The sequence below is a fragment of the Patiria miniata genome, unplaced genomic scaffold, assembly GCF_015706575.1.
Source record: "Patiria miniata isolate m_02_andy unplaced genomic scaffold, ASM1570657v1 HiC_scaffold_30, whole genome shotgun sequence".
Classification (NCBI taxonomy): Eukaryota; Metazoa; Echinodermata; class Asteroidea; order Valvatida; family Asterinidae; genus Patiria; species Patiria miniata.
Genome location: NW_024037070.1, coordinates 5,119,371 through 5,141,521, shown reverse-complemented (window position 1 = coordinate 5,141,521; position 22,151 = coordinate 5,119,371). Strand labels below are relative to the sequence as shown.

The 22,151-nt window shown below is 40.1% G+C and overlaps 2 protein-coding genes across 2 annotated transcripts; both read right to left on the bottom strand.

Moving 5' to 3' along the window:
- Nucleotides 1-756: 756 nt before the first annotated feature.
- LOC119739531 (glucose-6-phosphate isomerase-like) lies at nt 757-13,506 on the bottom strand. The gene is given in 14 exon segments (XM_038214506.1): nt 757-2,966; nt 4,253-4,395; nt 5,027-5,155; nt 6,119-6,195; nt 6,712-6,877; nt 7,064-7,288; nt 7,722-7,775; nt 8,078-8,194; nt 8,786-8,892; nt 8,895-8,928; nt 9,389-9,472; nt 10,370-10,558; nt 10,923-11,013; nt 13,279-13,506. Coding segments are annotated over 14 exon segments (1,674 nt in total). The 5' UTR covers nt 13,413-13,506; the 3' UTR covers nt 757-2,842.
- Nucleotides 13,507-14,099: 593 nt separating this feature from the next.
- LOC119739236 (regulation of nuclear pre-mRNA domain-containing protein 1B-like) lies at nt 14,100-21,978 on the bottom strand. Its single transcript, XM_038214091.1, has 7 exons — nt 21,760-21,978; nt 20,797-20,926; nt 20,090-20,202; nt 19,005-19,279; nt 17,342-17,468; nt 16,519-16,694; nt 14,100-15,112 (listed from the first exon to the last, which is right to left on the bottom strand). The coding sequence occupies exons 1-7, from the start codon at nt 21,908-21,910 to the stop codon at nt 14,966-14,968; spliced, it is 1,119 nt and encodes a 372-aa protein (XP_038070019.1). The 5' UTR covers nt 21,911-21,978; the 3' UTR covers nt 14,100-14,965.
- Nucleotides 21,979-22,151: the final 173 nt, after the last annotated feature.

The window sequence follows — 22,151 nt, the reverse complement described above, 5'->3', positions numbered from 1 at the left end:
GTGTTCTTTGTTTTAATCCATCATTCTCAGTACCACCCTAAAGCGCCCTGCCTGTTATTCCTTTTAACGTCTCAAACCTTGTCAACACTATGGTTTTACGAATTCACTAAGGAGTAAATACAGTACAATGTAATACAAGTGTTTAACCCCAATGCAAACATACATTGTGTTAAGTTGGCCTTTAAGTCAAAATCAATCAAGTGACTGTTTTTAACAGTTCAGAGCTCCCAGCCTACAGAAAGCAGTATTGACTGGCTGTGACTGTTTATGGAACTTGATCTAGCTATGCTTTGACTGTAGGTGATTGGTAAGCCAGCTGTGCCTGCCACTTGCCAGCTTTTGTCTGTTAACTGAATTTGACTAGTCACATTACTTGCTTGAAATATGATCTGACTGTTGATGGCTAGCCTGTATAAAAGGCATGGCAGGGAAGAGGATTAATTATTTTATTGACTGTCTGTGACAGTTCAGACAACAGGAGGGTTGGGTTTAATTCAGTAACAATGAATGCACATATGGTTTACGCGTGCCTATTCCAGTGATACAAAAAACACTGCCCTCTAACTCCGCCTTCAACGCATAAGGTCAATAGTGTTTTCCTGAAATGCGAAGCAGCGAAATTTCCAATTCTAGAAAATCATTTTACAATTGATATATTCATGCATTAGTCAAACCAATCTCAAAAATGTATTTCATCTGAAAAATATTAAAACTATACTAAAGCATACTAGGTTTATATTCTTACAAAAATAGGAATTCACTCTCATATAGTACTTTATTATTTTTTTTTTAAGGAAAAGGTTTAAGATCTAAAGTTTATTGCAGAAGACAGAGGTTTTTAGTCTGGTAAGTGAATGACTCTTCAAGATATTCGGACAAATTCACGACAGCAAAATGAAAACAAATACGTTACTGCCAAATCAGAAAACAAATTTCAACATCAATATAACTCCACATTTCTGCTCTTGATTCATAATGATGTGGAAACAACACAATACATAGATCCTCCTTTTTCAATTTCAAAATGAAAAGAAAAAGCCCACGCTAATTAGCAAATAAAATTTGAACGAGAGCTGTGATACACAAATATATTCAGAAACACAAATGTAAACATAAATTTATCCAAACACCACACTTGATATCAATATAACGGTAAAATTTGCACACAAATAAATCTAGGCATAAACAATGTAAAATTATTTTTCCTAATCTTAATTCCCCCAAACCATCTGAAAATCATCTTAAAAAGTTGTGGTTTAATTTAACCATTTCACTATCAAGCTGTTACTGTTACAAAGTTACCAAATTATTTCACAAGATATAAGCCACAGTAGGTGACACGGACTTCAGGGCCATATTTTCACTGCGCTGCTAAACAACAAATTTAGCTTGGCAAATTTATGTGCTAAGCGAAAATCAGCAAGGGACCAGTTACAAGCAATGTGCATTGCATGACATTTTGGGTGGTAACCGGTAAGCAAGTAGTTTCAATGCTTAGCAGATTTCTAAAGTTGTAAGCATGATTGGGAAAAAAAGGTAGCTTGACGATCAGACATTCACGTGGGCATGAACGCCAGCCAATTGGAGTGGTCTTTAGAAACTGTGACGTCATTTTGATCAGAAATGTGGACTAAGCTGTGGATTGGTCGATTTGGATGGCATGTTTTTGTCATACAACAAAGGGTTACGAAAGACCTGATAGAAGGCGTCTGCTTGAATGGTCAGTGAATCTCATGGTCAAGACGCAGTCTTGTTTTGCATAATTAATCGCCGAATCTGCTCGCATATCATAGACCCTTGCTGTGCAAGGGGATATTCCACAGACTAGGAAAAACGGTGGATGGCTTCAAATATAAAAGTTTAGTTACATGTATCTAACTCGCATAGCTTGATTAACATAAGAAAGCCCAGGTTTTACATCTAACATAAATCAAACAGCACTCCACATAAAATTGCATTGAAATTAAATTTCACTGAGTAATACTAAATAGCAACTTTTAACAACTCAAAATGAACAGAACTGGAGAGTTGTAATCGCAAATCATAAGTCAATCAAAAGTCAATCACAAGCCAATCACAAGTCAGTCACAAGTCAAATTCAAGTCACAAGCAACAGGGCATGAATAATGACTAAAGAATATCACAATTTTTTTGAAATTCTTTGTCACTAAAGATGAGATTGTCAATAAAAAACAAGCTCGATCGGATCTCAGAAGCTGCGGGCCAACGAATCCGTGTTCATGAACGAGTCACGTGACTGTGCCATGTAATTTCTGGAAGGAGTAGCGTTTTGAGTAAAAAAAATCAGCTTTTTGACCCCAGTGACTCCATGATGACACAGCTAAAAATAAGGTCAGAAAATTTGAGGGAAGGTTTGAAAGATGCATTTCTTTCTTTACTGATATTGATAACGTCTTTCTCTTAGATTCAAAAGGGCTTATTTCCGACAAAAGTCTGAAGAAAAAAGAAAAGTCCTGCTTGTGTTGCTTAACTTGAGTCTTGATGACTTGTGATCGACCTCAAACTGACTTGTGTAAACTTTAGATGACTTGCGATACCTCAATTCCAACTCTGCCATAATCAGCATTAAAGAAAATCACAAACAAAAATGACACGCCCGCTATCTTTAGATGAGCAAACACGTACCGGACTTGTTACCTCTGTGACTACGCTTGGTTCTAGGGATGACTTCCTGACCCTCTTGAAATTTGACCTCCTTGCTCCTGAACCGAGGACCTTTGACCTCGCTACCCCTCTGACTGACCCCAACTTCACTGTCCGTTGTTGCGTTTTTGTCGTCGTCGTCCTTGACGACGTCATCTTGAGATGCGGGCCCGCCCCGTCACAGGCGGCTGGCCTTGATGTGGTTGATCAGTCCATTGGTGGAGGCGTCGTGGCTTGTGACTGGGGTGTCGCCGCGCAGCTCCGGCTGGATGATCTTGGCAAGTTGCTTGCCCAGTTCAACTCTGAACGAGGGGGAAAGAGATGCACATATGCAAAAACATAGTGAATGTGGGATTATTAGTGTTGCAGTCGATTGACTGAGTGATTGATAAATGTTTCAGTCAAGTCCTCATATTTGATAAATCCATCCATCAATCAAATTACAAGTCAGTACCAAGTTAAAGCTACAGTCCATCATTTGCAGCCATCCGAAAAGTAACTAGCGTTAATTTATTATTGTTGAAAAACATACTTGGATGAAAGATAGTAAGGGGACTAAACTCCCTGTGAAATTATTCTTTCTGGCAAGCTGTCATTTTGAAGTAATCAACAAAAGAAGGCCTTTCCAACGGTGCTTCTTAAGACGCATCGTAGGAAATTTAAATTAGTAGTTCGTTTTGTTATTCGGCGAAGCGCGCGCAAGCATTGGCACGACGCACATGTGGTTGCTATAATTCGTTGGATCAGTGCGCGACATAGCGTAGCTGCAATCGGCTCAGTGAGAACGTGTCTCGGACACTGAATTCAGGCCCAATTCAAAACATGATTCAGCAACTTTTGATTTGAAATTGAGATCCTAGAATGCTGTTTTTCTCGGAATATACAACTGAAGCTGAGCTGAAACTTCATCAGGTTAGTTGTTCAGTACCCTTCTTTAGATTTTGAGCACTTTTGTTGCTTCAAACGAACAAAATGCACAGATTACAAATGATGGACTATATCTTTAAGTGAAAAACTTTTTCAATAGCCTTTGACAAAGATCCTACCGGGATTGAAACGTAAGGCCCTCCATTTTTTTTTGGGGGGGGGGAGGGATTTTTTTTTTATTTGTATTTTTTAAATGTCAATTCTATCCAGCCAGTAAAGCAGTTTGCAGCAATGTTATTCATTTATTCATGGAAAAAAAATATTTAAATGAACTTTGACAAAGGTGTCCAACATTTTGTCATTGTTCATCTCTTGTTTAATGGGCCAATATGTTAAGCCCCGCCCCCATAATCTTTTGACCAATCACAGCAGCGACTGCATAATCAGTGGGTGGAGCTTATGGCCAAATCTGGAACATCCCACTGTGGCCTCACATAATATTCTTGACTTGTGATGGAATTGATGACAAATCTGGCAGAGAGAGGCAATTGTTGTAAATTGTCCTGCCCAAGAACACAAGCACCATGTGCCCTGCCAAGGTTCGAACTACGCACCACGGCACATGAGTCGAACTCTGTAACCACTGGACCATGGCTTCTCAGCTAAAATAAAAATTATCCAAATTTACGCAAATTTGTCTTGGTCTTTCCAAGTGCCTTACCCCCACTGATCAAAGGAGTTAATGTCCCAGATGATGCCCTGGGTGAAGATCTTGTGTTCATACATCGCGATCAGAGCCCCCAGGGTGAAGGGACTGGTCTTCTGGAAGAGGATGGAGTTGGTAGGACGATTCCCTTCAAACACCTGATCATTGCAAACAAAAGCAATTCATGACATCAATAAAGGCTAACTGTGACCGGATCCCACAAAACGAGTCTAAAGGACAATTTTTGGCCTTTTTGGTTTCTTCACATGTAGAAGGAACTCATGATTTGCTCGTCGGTTTGATATCTTGCTCCGTTGGGTAGTTTTTTTTTCAAACAGGGGTCAACTTCATGGCTCTGGTTGATAATAACAACAGGTACTTACATAATGCTTTTAGCTCAGATCAAAGCACTTGACATTATTACTACCCCTGATCATTGGGCCAATGAAACTCTCAAGATGTAATCTCAGCTCCCTGGGGAGTATACAGCTCGATGCGGCCATTTCGACGCAAGGCAGCTAAAATCAACCGCAATATACCATCTCTGCCCTCACAGGTACCCATTGACTCCTGGGTGGAGAGAAGCAATGAGTGACATAGTACCTTGCCCAGGGGCACATGCACCATAACCACACACATGTGAACACACTACAGGTTGGTGCATATAAAGATAAAAAATATTTGTCAGACACTTTGCGAACCAGAACATGCATGCGGTGTGCCCCTCCCACTGGCGCTCTTGTGAGTGGTGACGGGGCGCCCTCTACAGTTCGCGCATGCAGTCCATACCTTGTGCGGCAGGATGCGTTTCATGGTGGCCTCCGGCATGTTGGAGCCCTTCAGCTCGGCCTCGGCCTCCGCGGCTGTCTTCCCTTTCATCAGCGCTTCGGTCTGAGCTAAGAAATTGGCCAGCAAAATCTGAAAGGCGGAAAAATAGAAAATATTGACTTCAACTTGCAGGCAATAGCATGAACATTATGAACTCTGTTGCAACCCCAAAGACAGGTGTATTAATGTTGGCCATAGCTTAGTAATTGCGATTCAGCCTTGTATGTGAGGCGTTCATGTAAAATGAAATGGAACAGGAACAGGCTTTAGTGAAGAAAAATGCAAAAAAAAAAAAAAAAAAATAGGGGTGATTTTTTTTTGATTTTCAGATTTATTGATATTTGTAATCTTTGATATGTCTACTACACATATTTTAAAGAAATAGTTTTAAAATCGTGGAATAAAAGTGTTTTTTAAGGAAAATACAATTGGCATCTATGGCCAAGTTCGGGCAAGGACCATTAGTCGACTAGTGGTTGGTTTGTGACGTACCTTACGCCTGCGCACTGATAGCAACGCGCGAACGTCTCTAGTCAAACGCTGGTCAAAATGTCATAGCAACACTTCTGGATCCTGGCTCCCTGCTGTACGTTATGAATGCGCGCGGCTATTGGTTACCAGCGATGCAACCAGCCCCAGTAGGTTGGTTACAAATAGTCGACTAGCGTAGTCAACCACTGTCGACTAGACAGAGTTTGGGCTAACTTTAGTTGAACTATGGTTAACCAATGGTCAACAATAGTTCTTGCGCAAACTTGCCCTTTCATTTCCATGACTATAAAACTCAAAACATTCAAGGCCTCTTTCTCAGTATTCTTTTTTTTGACACGTTGATAAATGTGAACTTTAAACAGCCATAATTATCAACAGAATGCCTGACTGAAGTGCAACAGTTTTGTAATGAGAATTTATTCCTCATTTTGACCACTGCCCAATCTCGTTTCGCCAGAGCGCCTCTCACATGATCCCTACAAATATGCTTATGATTCTGTGGGAAAAAGAAACGAACCATGGAAACAATACAAAGATTGTTCTAACTGAAAATTGACTTGCCTCATGATGGAGTCCATCCGCGATAGGGTTATGGGTTACAACGGGAGCCAAGAAGTCGGCAGGAACGATGCGGGTTCCTATGGGGATAAGAAAATTGTTTTCAAGAAAAAAAAATCACTGATTTGAGCGCATATCTATTTTGGAGTAAATTATGTCATCTATGTCAATATTAATAAAATGCCGCCTGAAATATTATAAAGTTATGTTGAATTCATACTGAAATGATTGATTATTCCTTAGAATGTTCCTTCTAATTTACACCAAATGCGACATAAATTAAAAAACCAAGCATATTGTTTATTCGGAAAGAATGTTGCAACCTGACGCTACTTCGGCAGCTGTGTACAAAGTCTATGGAGAGTCAAGAAATTTTTTAAGTATTTCCTAACAAAATTGGAAATGTTTTTCAGTCCCAGATTCATGTCTCATCATCATTTTTGCAATGAATGACCGTCATTGAGATGACATATGAAGAAAAAAGCAGCGTCAGGTTGCAACATTCTTTCCGTTTATTCCACATCAGTTTCAATGCAAGAATACAAAATACGAAAAAAACAAAAAACAAATTTGGTTGAGAAGTTGTGATTGGCTACCTTGGTGAATGAGTTGGTAGAATGCATGCTGGCCGTTGGTACCCGGTTCTCCCCACACTATGGGTCCTGTAGTGTATTCCACACGGCGACCGGTGGTGGCCGTGACGTATTTCCCGTTGGACTCCATGTCACCTTGTTGGAAGTAGGCGGCGAAGCGATGCATGTACTGAAGGCAAGAAAATAAACCATCATATGATTGATTTTTAAAAAACATTACACTGCTATCCATGTTCCAGGGCCATTTCCATGAACGGAACATGTGATGGTTGTTTCTCGAAATGCAAAGTGTAGAATTTTTGTGCAATTTTAATTTTCATGTGTAGTTAAGTGATGCCATTGTCTGAGCACAAACCTGGTCGTACGGCAGCAGAGCATGGGTCTCGGCCTTGTAGAAGTTGTGGTACCAGACTCCCAGCACGGCCAGCACCACTGGCAGATTCTTTTCCAGGGGGGTCTGGTAGAAATGGTTGTCCATGAAGTGGGCACCAGACAGCAGGGCCTCAAAGTTGTCCATGCCAATGTACAGGGCGATGGAGAGGCCGATGGCAGACCAGAGGGAGTAGCGGCCCCCTACCCACTAAGGAGAGAATGGCAAAGCCGAGTTTCAATAAAGGTGAGGTACAGTTTATCATATTCAGTTTTGGAGCACTTAGCAAGAAACAGTAAAAGTATAAATCTGTTGGATGGTATGAATGCTACAACAGGCTTTTAATAAATACATTATTTGTAAAATGCTTTTGCCAGAAACAGACAATGTTACAATATTAACTAAAATTATCCCCCCCCCCCCCAAAAAAATCTACAAACATTTAAAAATTACAATCATTACAATACTGTTTATCTAGACTTTAAAACAGGTTCATAAAAACAAAATTGTATGCATATGATTTCAGAAAAGGACATTTCATCAGTTATGTTTTCCTATATAATGAATTGGTATATTATACACAAACAAGGTTACTTTAACTATTCTTCATCCAAAATGATTTTTATTTCAATGAAATACTCACATCCCAAAAGGGAAACATGTTTTCCTTGTCGATGCCAAACTCTGTAACCTTTGCCTATTGAGGAGGAAAATTTGGAAACAAGAGAAGTATAATGTTACTGTGGTAATACTTCATATATCTTGGCAAGTTGGCAAATTATTATAGTGGGTGGCGTGAGGGGGCAAGGGGGGTCAAAGTTGGGAGAAAGATTGCCCAAACAACAAGGGGAGGTGCGGAAATGCTGAAATACTGAAAATGGTGAAACAGTCCTATGCTTCAAGGCTCAGGTCAACTTGAGAAAATTCTTCAGCACAAGATTTTGTGCTGATGTTAAATAAGTTTATTAGTAAATTGAAAAGAAATTCATGATAACTTACGGCATTGGTCGACAGAGCAACGAAGTGTTTGGCAACGTGAGCTGCATCCTTGGCTGTCGCTAGGAACCAATTCTTGGCAGATGTCGCGTTGGTAATCGTCTCTTGTGTGGTAAATGTCTGCACAAATTGATAAGGATATGTTAAACTCGGCAAAAATGTGGGGGAAAAAAAACAGTTGATAGGGGATGCACAAAAAGTAAGGATTGCCTTTATCACAGATTAATTGAATATTGTGTGACTTTACTTGGGACTGGATGACTTGCGAGGACTTGTTCACAGTTTTGAGGACTGGTGTTGACTTGCATGGACTTGTGAGGACTTGTGAGGACTTGTAAGGACTTGTGAGGACTTGTAAGGTCTTTTGAGGACTTGTGAGGACTCTTGAGGACTTGTGAAGAGTTTGGAGAACTGGTAAGAACTTGTTATGACTTGTGAGGACTTGTGATGGACTTGTATGGACTTGTGAGGACTTGTGATGGACTTGTGAGGACTTGTGATGGACCTGTGAGAATTTGAGGATGTGTGAGGACTTGTGAGGATTTGTGGGGGCATGTGAGCATATGTGAGGACTTGTGATGGACTTGTGTGGACTTATGATGAACCTTTAATAACTTTTGAGGACTACATAAGGAGGACGTGTGAGGACATGTGAGGACATGTGAGGACTTGACTACAAAACTTGACTACCAAACTGATAGATCCTCCTACCTTGGAAGCAATAACGAAGAGTGACGTCTCTGGGTTCAGCTTCTTCAGCGTCACGGCCAAGTGGGTGCCGTCAATGTTGGACACAAAATGCACGTTCAGGTTCCCACAAAAGGCTTCAAGGCCTCAGTTACCATGACAGGGCCCTGGAACATGAATAAAAAAATACAACACATTTCTGAAATGTTGTCTATTGATCACCTAAACCACTTTTAGTTGATTGGGACACTTAACTAGGCCACCGATAGTTACTTGCCTCGGATAATATTAATCCATTAACCAGGTCCGGGTGTGATCCACCACTACAGATGAGGGAACAGGTCATGTGATTTGTTAGTTGATTTAAGAATTTAACCAAGCCGCTGATAGTGACTTACCTTAGTAAATACTTATCCACTTACCAGGTCTGATCCACCAATACCAATATGGAACATGGTAGCTAATTTGTTAGTTGATTTAAGTTAAGAAGTTAACCAAGCCACTAATAGTGACTTGAATTAGTTTAATCCACTAACCAGATCTGATCCACCATTGCAAGTATGGACATGTCAGCTGATATCCCAGCCACTGATAGTGATTTGTCTCAGTAAATATTAATCCACTTACCAGGTCTGATCCACCAATCCCGATATTGACCACATCGGTGATAGCTTTGCCTGTGTAGCCCTTCCATTCGCCACTGCGCACCGCCTGAAAAGAAAAAAAAAAACATCGATTAAATTGACTACTCTGTAATAACTCCACGGCACATTCTAAATGCTGTATTTAGCCCAATATTATGCAACCTTTCCAAATCCTACAAAATCCAGCAAACCCTTCAAAAACTCCTTGTGGATTGTGGAGGATTTGGAAGGTTCAGGACCTATTTTCACAGAAGTGAATTAACAGAAAACAGAAACAAAAACGGCCAATCAAGAAGTAGTAAACAGTTACACATGGGCAGAACTGTGCGGCATTGTGTTAATTTATGCAAACTATTAAAAGGTTTTCACGGCAGCGTACAGCTAGCTCCAAAACGTCATAACCATCAAGTGCTGATTGGTCAGAATGCAGAGTTATCGCTAGGTATTTTGACAAAAATCTCTGGTTTCTAAGGCGGTTTATCGCTCTTCCTCGGGGTATGTTCATGCGCAGTGTATACAGGCCAATCCAAGCCAGTACATTTAGGCCTTAAACCATAACCCTAAGACCAAAAAAAAAAGTCTCCGGTTTCTGGTATGCGTGCACGTCGCCGTAGCCATGCACGTCGGCAAAATGAAAATTTCTTTTTCAATGAAAGATGATGTCTCAAAACTGCCAAACTAACTGGTTTGACTGGAATCCTGCTGCTGCACAATTTTTACGTGTTTTTTAGATTGGGTTATGGTCAAGAATAAGCTTTATGTGGCCTCTCTGGACTCGCATATATTTGCACTAAGCTTAGACGGGCACCATTTGCAGTCATCAGCCGACATTTGAAGCAAAAAAATCAGGTTAAAAAAAAAAAGGCCACGTCGCCGCACCACTTTTTGGGCAAGTTCCATACCAGAAACCGGAGACTTTTTTTTTTGGCCTAAGGGTAAAAGAAAAAGACTTTGTTATACCTACCTCAGAGAATGTCCTCATGTGTCCGAGGACCTTGTTCACTTCCGGCACGACGTCCTGTCCACCCACCACGATGGGTCTATTGGAGCGGTTACGCAGCGCGATGTGAAGCACGGCGCGATCCTCGGTGATGTTGATCTTCTCCCCGGTAAACATGCGCTCCCGAGCAGCCTCAAGATTCCGGGATTTTGCCTGTGAAAAATAAATGAAAAATAAAACATTCAAACTTAAAAGGAAAACCTGACTATTTATTGGCTAAGAGCCTGTCACATTTTAACACCACCGAGTGTTTAAAACCAGTCATTTATAAATCTGGCCCCTGAATAAGGACAGCAATTGTCAAATGATAAAAGAATAATAATAATAAAACATAAATGCACTTCAATATTCTTTGCTGTAATCTCCTTGAGAAAGAACTTCAAAGATAAATTTTCATCTTTCCGATGGAAACACCAAACATTTTCAGTTTCCAGTAAGGAAAGTTTGCTTCAATTGGCAGCTGCAAATAATTCACAGAAAAGTTATAAAAATTCATTCAAATCTGCCCAATTCTTACAAGATCGATGAGCAACTTGAAGACTTCTTCGTTGATGAGATTTTTGGAGAAATCCAGAAGAATATCGCCATTTCCATCACCAAGGGGAACACTGTAAGAAACACATTTGGTTTCAATCAAGTAATGCAATAAGGACTTTTATAATTCATTAATTTTTCAAATAAACCACACAGGGGAAAATGTCTTTGTTCAAGCGACCCTTGAACAAAGACATTGAGAAATTGGGGAGCCGCCAACATAGAGCTGGATAGCTCAGTTGGTAAAGCACTGGAACAGCAATCTGGAGGTCGCAGGTTCAAACCCCGCTTCAGTCAATTTCTTTGTTCAACTTTAAAAGTATTATAATGAACCTAGTCAGTGTCCCTTTGTGGTTTATTTGAAAAATTAGCTGTATCCTCTCTGAGTTATCCCCGTTTGCTATTTCCCGGGTGTTGTTGCTAGAATCGTGACTTTGGGCGTGATCCCTGGCTTCATGGCATACGCGGCTTCAAAGCCTGCTTTGGTCTGTTTCCTTGTTTTACTCTAAGATCATTATTATTTAAGTTTACAAAGTCAGCAAAAACTCAAATCAACAGCTGAAAGGATTTTTCCCCCCAGCAATTGTATTTCACAAGCAACTACTTCAAGCCAATACCACAGACACTAAATTAGGTAAATTGGGGACACTGTTTATAAAAAAGTCAGGTTTTTTTCCAACGATGGTCGGCCGACCATTATTGGAAATAAATACAAAAATTCCACTTTTCTTGGCAATGACAGCACACCCGGTGCCATGATTTCACAGGATGCTTCAGACTATTATTCACTTACAGTCAAGTAAGGTATTTCCACCATAATTTGGTAGTTTTGTTTTTCTGATATTTTTGCAAATGTTTATATATCCATCACTAATACAAATGACTGATTCTCTAAGTTAAATGCTGATTATTTGTTGGCTTAATTTATTCTTGAAAACTCTGAAATAACAACCTCCCTGAATTTTCCAAAATCCATAAGCCCTATTGTATTATGTACACATTAGACCTATATTGGCATTCTACTGTAACACCCCCCCCCCCCCCCCCCCCCCCCCCCCCCGCCTCAATCCTGCAAAACCCTTCAAAACATTCCAGGCGGATTTCATAGGATCAGGGATACTGGAAGCCTAATTTTGGGTATAAATTGAGTGACACATGAGGCTAACCCAACGCTGTGATCGCACTGTACAGCTTTACATGCAATGAATGTAACAACCCAGTTTCATTTCCTTGTTTACCTAAAACTGTGGTCAAGGGTTAGATCCACGGTACAATGGCAGAAAATGTTTACACGATCGTCTAAAGTGTGCTTCCTGGTTGGTTGGATTCTTGTCAACTGAGCCCGGATTTAACAAGCTGAAGGAAATTATCTCCTTGAAAAAAACTGCTTTAAAAGGAGGGAACAAGTAGTGGGTTGTGACCACAGGGGAAACTTCACCAATATTTTTTTATTTGAATCACAGAAGTTGGAGGGCCTAACTACTATTTCATTTTAGCAGAATCTGTCTCAAGAGCATAATGACAGAGAAATACTTGACCATACACTTTTTGAAAGTTTAGACTTAGAGGTTGCATAAATTGAGCAAGGAACCTACAGCATACCTGGACATCACTTGATACCCTGTGCACAAAGTATGAGACAGGTTTTTTTACTTTTTTAGGACTTAATGTTTTTTGATGTCTGATAGGTCAAGCACAGCAGGGAATAAAAACAGTGATGTCCATGTATGGAATTCTTCCCTTTTTTATTTTCCAGTCATTTAGCTTCATGCACTTTTTTTCGAGTTGGAATGATAATGCAAGTACTAGTGTGGACATCTGAGCTAAATTTTCTCCATGACCATGTTTTCCATTCATGTAAATGATGGGTTGTCACTAAGTTCAACGAAAATGTCTACAAAACGTAAAGTAGGATTTTGTGCAATTTGTGCAACAAACCGAGTCTATAGTGTAAGTCTGGAGCAACAGCACGATATCTTTATGGCAAAACAAAACACAATAGGGCTAAATCACTGAGTTGTACTTTTTACTTTTTTTAGGTTAAGTTAATCTTCTAAAATCCCCGATCATGAATGATTGATATTAAAAGTCAAACTACACATTTAGCGGATAGGTACACTACATTCTCTACAACCATGACAACAAAAATGTTAACATTTGTTTGTACAATAACACTGCACTCTTGAAATAGACACTAGAATAGATAGTAGACAGTGCTCAACAATTCCATGACAATGCAAAAAGTCATGCACCATGGCACTGCTAAACCACACTTGACACGACACTGCATGTGAAAGGCCGATGCATGCTATACACAAACCCCATTGGTTGCTACGTACGATAAGCTGAATTTCTTGAACCGATCAGGGTCCGATTTGAACATCTCCAGAATATTCAACGACTTTCCGTTTTCATCGTGGTACTTCTGCAAGGCCTGCCAGGCCGGATCGTCAGTTAGGAACGTCGCAGCCATCTCTTCTCCGTAAAATTTCAAGGGAAAATGAACGATTTCCGCAATCTCACGTACGCCCAATTCTCAATGCCGGTCCACGACAATTTACTGTTTGGTTTCTATCATACATAAAACAGCCGTAGCATAACAGGGGACCATCATCCGTGTCAAGGTCATCCAGGCATGCAAATTCATCAAGGTCATTCATTCCAGATATGGGCGGAAGATGGAAAAACACCAAGGATGACACGTAACTCATGAATATTCATATCCAATTTTACACATGACATTGAAAGCCCCTCCCCTCCCCCAAAAAGAATGCAGATTGACAAGTTTGCAGGGCGGGGCTTCTTAGTGGGCGAGGCAAAGTAATCATGAGGGGGGTTCAGTGGAAAAGGAAAATAATCTTGATCATGCTGCCAACATTTCAGTCATGTTCCCTGTATCCAATAACAATACCTAATGATAATGGTTTTTATGCAAAAAGAACCAGACTATTTTTCCTTCCTTTATTTGGTTATGTTGATTTGAATGGGGAAAATCACAATGGCCGCAACATGATTAATGGCCTATAGCCAAACAAATCTGTCAATTTTCAACTTTTTGTTGAAAGTTTCCAGATCTTTTTTCCCTGCATCGACTGGCTAAACAAATTTCAAATAGTCATTTTGACCATAAGGAGATCACATGGGAAACAGGAGACAAAAATCCAGTAAGACAAATTTTATTTCCATGCTCAAAACTGTCACATAAATGACAATACCAAACATTTTAAAAGTCACTTTAATATCTTACATCTGTACATTTGTGTTTTCAATTTATATCAGCTTGAAAAGTGATACAGTTTCGGGTCTGTCCCCCAATAAACGCTTGTAGAAATCAGAATTCAAAATTACTGTGTTTAGGCCCATTGTTTGAAAAGTGTCTCGATTACAGACTTTATGCCTTGAGGCGGAGTTGGTGGGCAATGGTTTTGCATTTTTTGTGCATCAGCATTCATTGCATATTGTTAATAAATTAAAATAACATGAATGAGACACAAGTGACACATTTTATGGCCTATTTTCTTCCTGCATTTTTAAAAAAATTTGAATTAATCCCTTCATAAGTATGAGAAAATTGTCTGGGATGACACATCCAGGGGGAAAGATAACAGGTAGGGGTCATGTGTATAAAGGCTTTGTTTTGGGTCTTACCTTTATCGGAAAACGATAAAATGAATAATAAATTAATTGTACACTTTTTGGCTCGTGTCAATATGATCTTTCACTGCAGCAAATGTGATAATGAGGACCAGCCATTTAGAAACATTCACCATATTTCTCAACTTTTTTTCCCAAATAAATACATTATGAGTGAAAAAAATGTTCTTATAAAAAGAATGCCGAGAGGTTTTGATTGAAATTTTCTGTGGCTTTCTCTTCATATGTGTTACTGCATTATGAGTGGCAATGCGTAGCTAAAACATTACCCCGTGCCTTGGGCAATAAGTTCATTTGACTTGTAGTCAATATCCATTCACCTTTTTTTTTTAACAAACAATGCTTTACTAGTCTGGTATCTAGACTCGCCGCTCATACTGAGAAGAGGTCCCCAGCAGAGGGTAGTGGTGCCAGACCGCCGGTGACATCGGGCAGTAACGTCAGATCTGGGAGGTTCTGTATGTGGGACGCCAGGTCTTTGCGCACCAGCGTCACCTTGTCGTGTTTGGTTTTGAAATCCTGAGAAGTTGACCAGACAAGAACCAATTTAATTTAAAATTAATAACTTTTTCTCTTAATTTTGTTCACGATAAATTAAGAGGATATGTGCACGTGGGTCAAATGTCATAGGACTGCTAAGCAGAAAATATCGCTTACAAAATGTAGGTGCTAAGCAAAAATCCTCAGTTAACCAGTCATTAGCAGTATACATAGCATGGTATTTTCACTGGTAACCTATTCTACTAAGCATATATTTTCCATGCTTAGCAAAATTTTAGCAGTCCATGATATTGGCCCCTGACAGTCTGTAAATGGGTGAAAAAAAATCACACTTTTCATTTTTATAACTAACAGGGTGAAAAATGACATCCAAAGTAGTCTTTTATCATGTTATAGGTTTTCAATAATACCCTGAGATGTAATGTCATCACACTTAGTTTACAATAAAGCGTGATGTTATCTCTGGGCTTTTGCGGGCTAATAAAATACACATCCCAATCTATCTTTCTTAGCAAGAACTTTACTGACGAACCTAGAAGTGCTAGATTCTCATGAATTTGTCGACGTTTCACGCATGACTCAATAGGCCGTTAGTTCTTGTACCGCCCCAACCTGCCCGTACTATTCCTCCCTACACAGTCCAAAACTGCCCGAGCGCTGTATGGTTTTATACATTCATCAGAGAATAAATACAATGTACATACTAATACAATGTAATACTACAAGTGCTAATCGGTTAATGGGAATATACATCATTTGCTTTTGCTGTAATTTTCAGAAATGGATGGAATTGGGGGGTTGGAAATATATAGCAAATATAGTTACACTGACTTTTTTGAGGTTTTGGGTTCGAAAATGCTATAAAAACCAAGAAAAACAATCATTTTCCTGTAGTCTGGTTCCCTGACTCCATATAAGAAGAAACAGAGCAGTTTAAATACATTGGGGAATTGTAAGGTCAGGGAACCAGTCTAGCTGGCTTGTACCCGTTCATAGGTGTGTACAATCGATTGCAAACAAGTGCGATGGTCAATTGGGGCCAGTATTTGAAAAAAAGCCAGTTTTTTCTAACGCTGGTCGGCCGACCAGCGTTGGAAATTGATACAAAAATACCACTTTTCTTGAAAATGACAGTATACCAGGTGCCATGATTTTACAGGATGCTTTACACTGTCATTCACTAACAGTCCAGCAAGGTATTTCAAAATGATTTGGTAGTTTTATTTTTTGATGTTTGCAAATGTTGTATTTTCCCTTTAAGAAAAGGTGAAAGTGCATTATCCAAATTATTGGCTCTGGCTGGAAATTTAACACACTCCTATGGAAGCGGCTGCAGCTACTTCCCATAGACACGTGTGTTATCTCCAGCTGTAGCCAAGCAATACGGACGCAGCCGTAGCCAAGTAATACGGATGCAGCCTTACCTTGAGTTTTTCCTCGGCTTCTTTGAGTTTCTGATGCTGTGAGATTCTGTAATTCTTCAGCATTCTCATCACGTGTTGCCGGTCCTCCAACTCCAGAGACAACCGGACGTTGTAGTCGTCCAGAAGGGAGCAGGCATCGTTGACCAAGGCGGAGAGTCTGTCGGCTTGTTCCATTTCTGAGAAAAAAAATAAGGATTAGTTGTCGTTAATTTAAAAGGGTAACAATGTCGGTCAGGAGTAACAGTGGAGGAACAATAACAGAAGAATGCCTCTGTCACAGTTCATTTACATAAATTGGAGTTGACTTGGGACTTGTAAAGACATTTTGAAAGAGAATTTGAAGAGAATTTGTGACAGACTTGAGTTGTATGACTCATGACTCAGATTGGACTAGAGTCCGACTCGAGTCCCATTTTCCATGACTCGGACTCGGACTTGAGTCACGATGAAAAATGACTCGGACTTGACCCTGTGTACCCAGACTTGGGCTCGAACACCACCTGCGTGACTCGGGACTCGACCACAAATTACCACAAATCAACTTTTTTTTCAGCACTATAGTTATTTTGAAGACGATCCTTTCCTGAGCAAGCAATACAGTCAGTGCAGTGCAAAACACACACGGTAAGTACTATACATACTTACATACATATACATCAAGAATGATTTCCTATAAATACTTAAAGGTGACTCGTGACTCAGACTTGGACTCGACCTTTGTGACTCGGACTTGGACTCGACCTTCATGACTCGGGGCTCGGACTCGGGCTCGGACTCGGACTCGCTGTTTGGTGACTCGAATACAAGTCTGCTGAATACCAACCTTGTATCTTGTCTAGCAGGCTGACGTCTTGCACCTCTGGGGGTAGCTTGGCAATCTTCTCCCTGACCACCGCATCGCTGGAGGCCGAGTTGTCCATGTCATTCAGTGCTTGAATGATCTCGTCAGCCTAGAAGAAATCATTTAATATCCAAGTTTTAAAAAACAGAAACTGTTCATAAGAATCAGAAGGGTAAATTGGGTAGTAAATAAGGCAAAAATTCAAATGCGTCTGAAGGAAGCTAGTAAAGTAAGAAGTAAAGTCTGTCATGAGCCATCAGGCCAGCATTTATCTCCGGTTTCAGTAGCATGAAACGGCTGAGAATATTTCTATTCCCCCTGGACGGGATGCTAGTCCATCGCAGGTTACTCCCCAGTATAATGCCAGTACCCATTTATACTCCTGGGTGGAGAGAAGCAAGTGGTGGTGAAGTGGCTTGCCCGAGGACACAACATATGACCAGCAGCTGGATTCGAACCTCTGACCCTCTGATCGTGAGTCACGAACCCTAACCACTAGGCTACTCTCCCCACAGGAAGGAAGGTAGAATGAAGACTAACAACAGCACAGCAAATGCTTCTTTGAGTATAATCTCCATTTTCAAAAGAGAAAGATGGAGGGCGAGAACCATTTTTGCAGTTGAATTCATTACAAGTCCTCATCGGTCCATCACAAGGTCATTGATTCCTAAGTCAAGTCATAATCTATTCAAATGTACTGTTACACAGGCTGTCCTTTGTTGTTACTGTTCATCTCCTATTACTTGTGGCCTAGCTTTTGAATTGACGAATGATTTCCTTGGAACTGAGAATTTGGACTTGCGATGGACTCAATGAAAACATCATAGAGCAAAAGAGAAGTTAAAGGGAAAATACAACATTTGCAAACATCAAAAAATAAAACTACCAAATCATTTTGAAATACCTTGCTGGACTGTTAGTGAATGACAGTGTAAAGCATCCTGTAAAATCATGGCACCTGGTATACTGTCATTTTCAAGAAAAGTGGTATTTTTGTATCAATTTCCAACGCTGATTGGCCGACCAGCGTTGGAAAAAAACTGGCATTTTTTTCAAATACTGGCCCCAATTGACCATCGCACTTGTTTGCAATCGATTACACACCTATGAACGGGTACAAGCCAGCTAGACTGGTTCCCTGACCTTACAATTCCCAGTATATGTAAACTGCTCTGTTTCTTCTTAAATGGAGTCAGGGAACCAGACTACAGGAAAATGATTGTTTTTCTTGGTTTTTATAGCATTTTTGAAACCAAAACCTCAAAAAAGTCAGTGTAACTATATTTGCTATATATTTCCAACCCCCCAATTCCATCCATTTCTGAAAATTACAGCAAAAGCAAATGATGTATATTCCCTTTAACATTAAAAACCATTACAAATTGGAAATACAGCCAACGTGAGTTGTTGGCATTGCACAAGTACAGTTTCACTATCACTGCTGAGAGGGAAGGTGCGCTTAGATCCTTAGGATTAAATATCTACCAAGTACCATAGTCCCTATCAATCAATACAACTGGTGAAAAATTTGTGGTTTTAATGATAATTCCTAGGACAGAAATTTGAACCCCCTCAGGAGGATCACGACCAAAATCATCCGAGTGAAGGTAACATTTCGGACTAGAGTCATAAGATGTCTCCTTACCTCCGGCACATCTTCAGGATCGACGTGTTCGTCTTCTTCCTCTTCCGACCCGTCCTGTTCCTCGCCGAGCAAACCGTGCAACTCCTCAAACTTCTCCCCGAATGACGCTTCAAACTTCTCCTTCTTGGCCGCTTCCTCGTTCTGGCTGTCCGAGTCGGGCGGGGCCGGGGAGGCTTGGGCGGGTTGGCTGTGGTGATGCTGATGGTGGCGGTGGTGGTGGTGGTGATGGCGAGGTTCACTGTGTCTGGCTTTCTTGACTGGTGGCGGCGCTTCACCTTCGGATGTTAAACCCAAAACAAAATTTCATCAGAGAAGAATTGAAGATTTGCATGATCAAGTAATGCCAAAAAAATTCTGCTCCCGATAACATGGCGTTTGAAAAAAGGGTAGGTAGGTAGGGAATTATTTATTTTTTTTGCAATTTTTTTTGTGTGTACGATCATATGGAGGTGTCAAGGTTAAAAGGTAGTAATCGATGATTTTCGTTTTTTCCCCTCAATTTTCCCCCCAAGAATGAGGGTAGGGGCTGTCAAAATAGGGTAGGTAGGGTAACCGGAAGCGGAACTATCTTCTTCTTTTTTTTGGCTTAAGCAATAAGAGTAAGTTTGTGGTTGCAGCAGGTGACAAGAAAAATCTCTTTTGTGAGCTTGTGTGGTTCTCAAAAGAACCAGACAAACTCAACGTTTTTAGACAATAATACTCTGCCCATCATCATGAATCTGATTTTGGGCTCGACATAAGTTTTTTGAAGGCCGAGTTTAGAGGGTTGTTTGAGGTATTAATAGTTGAAGAGGGTGGCAGCACAACAAGATACTGCTGAGCCAGGACGCTGATGCTGGACAGAGATGCATTGATTGCGACCATCAGAGTCTCCCAAGAAGGCGTCAGTTGAAGACGACCTCTCGCATGATGAACAGTATCGCATCCTAAAAATCCTAATCCTTTGGGAACTTTGGGAACTAGTTTTGCAAACATGCTATGGCTATTGCCAATTAATGTTAAATAACATTATTGTACAAGGTACAACTTACCTTGTCACTTTTTTAGCATGTTAAGAGTGAAAGAGTACGAGGGTTTAGGCCTACCTGACAGTAGGGTAGTCATCTTGTACAGCAACTGGGAACTGAAGACATTTCTCTCTGCCCAGACACTTAGCACTCTGGCCAACGCTTTCTTTGTCTTTTCATCTTCTGCTGTCCTGGGGAAGAGGGGGGAGGGAGGGAGGGGGAATACAATATATCAAATCATATGCTCAGAAAAAAATACAGGGGCCAATGTTGTGGACTCACTTTTTTTCCTTCAAATACTGCCCCCTAATTTACCAAATTATTTGGTCCATATTTTGTTTACAATCGGTTACAGCTAGTCTGGCTCCCTGACCTGACAAGTCCCAGACATCTATAAATTGCTCCGTTTCGTCTGAGGTATGGTCAGGTAACCAGACTACAAGAACAAATTGGTTACAGCTAGTCTGGCTCCCTGACCTGACAAGTCCCAGACATCTATAAATTGCTCTGTTTCGTCTAAAGTATGGTCAGGTAACCAGACTACAAGAACAACACTTTTTTCTTGTTTTTCAAGCATCTATGAACACAACACTTTAAACAGGTCAGCCTTCAAATCCAGGCTGGATAAGAAAATGTTTTGTTCTTTCAGGTTCCAGGGACATTTTGTTACTCTTATCTTCCAGAAATTCAGAATTCTATGATTGTCTCTCTCCATCAACTAATATATTGTCTAGTCCCCCCCCCCCCAAAAAAAACCGCTGAGGGGTCGGAGTTAAAAGACTTACTCCAAGACATGACTGAAGGCGTGGTCGATAATTGTACTGAATTCCTTGGTGAATTCTGCTCCTTTCTTCTTGCCGTTCTGTACGACATCATTGGCAAGGTAGATGAACACCAATTTTCTCTTAGTCTTTGCTGAAAAATACAAAGCAGTAAATGTCAAAATCATTATATATTTAAATCACCACCATGAGTGCGATATGGACTGTGGTATTAGGTATAATGTCACACTGTTGTTGCTAGTGGATCAACCTATCAGAATCAAGGATTCAAGTTTGCTTGAAGACAAAAGTCCAAGTCCGAGTCATGAGACATCTCATTAGAGGAGTTATGAATTTTAAGTAATGGATGTATGGTAGCGGAAGCGCCAAGGTTTGAGACTGTGGACGAGCTACAGGACTGTGATAGATGGTGCCCCAAATTAATTGATTGACTGATATTGTTTGATTTAATTCATAATTAATAAATAAGTACAAATGTAAATAATTATACACAATTTACAAATAATGTTTGTGAGTGCATTGCTAAGAACATTTTCATGAGGTAACAGATGGAATGTTGGCACTGAATGAAATGAAATTATTCTTTCCATTGCAAAAATGTCATATCATAAAATGTGAAATATTTATTAAACATTATATTTGTTTTATACACCTAAATAAATTCCTCATCATATGACTGGTCAAGTCTCAAAGCCGTCAAAAGTGTGACCATGCAATGAAAGTGAACTTCCATTTAGGCTACTGTGGAATGGAACTCCTATTTTTGACGTGCAGCTGAGCTGTGCATTGGGACGAATAATTCAATGATACGTCATGATGCAATCAGATGAAATCAGATAAAGGGGAGTTATTCAGGCGTTGCATACTATTTAACATATGACACAAGAACACCAAATAACCAAATTTAAAGAAAGAACTGGCTATTTGTCCCCCACTGGAAAAAGAAGAGCGCGAGCCAAAAGCTACCTTTCTTGAGTTCAATGTTCCAGATCTTTACAATCTTTCTGGCATGTTTTCTGTGGTGAATCAGCCATAAGGACATCGTTTGAATGCTTTGCTGTGAGTTGGTCAATCCAGCAAGTTTTTCCGTCAAAGCGCCCTCCGAAAAAGAGCTCATTTTAAAAAGTTTTTAAGACCCGAAATTGCTGTGGCCGTGGTCGGTCTTGTCTTGATTGGCTCTTTCAGAATAACTTTTGATTTGAGATAATTTTTGTAAATAGAGTGAAAATGTTTTTGTGTGTATTAATAACACGTTTTTCAATTTATTGCTAAAAAGTGGAAATTTAAATTTACTATCTTCGTTTTGAAGGATATTTATCAAATAAACATCATAATGACAGTAAAATAATGAGAACGAG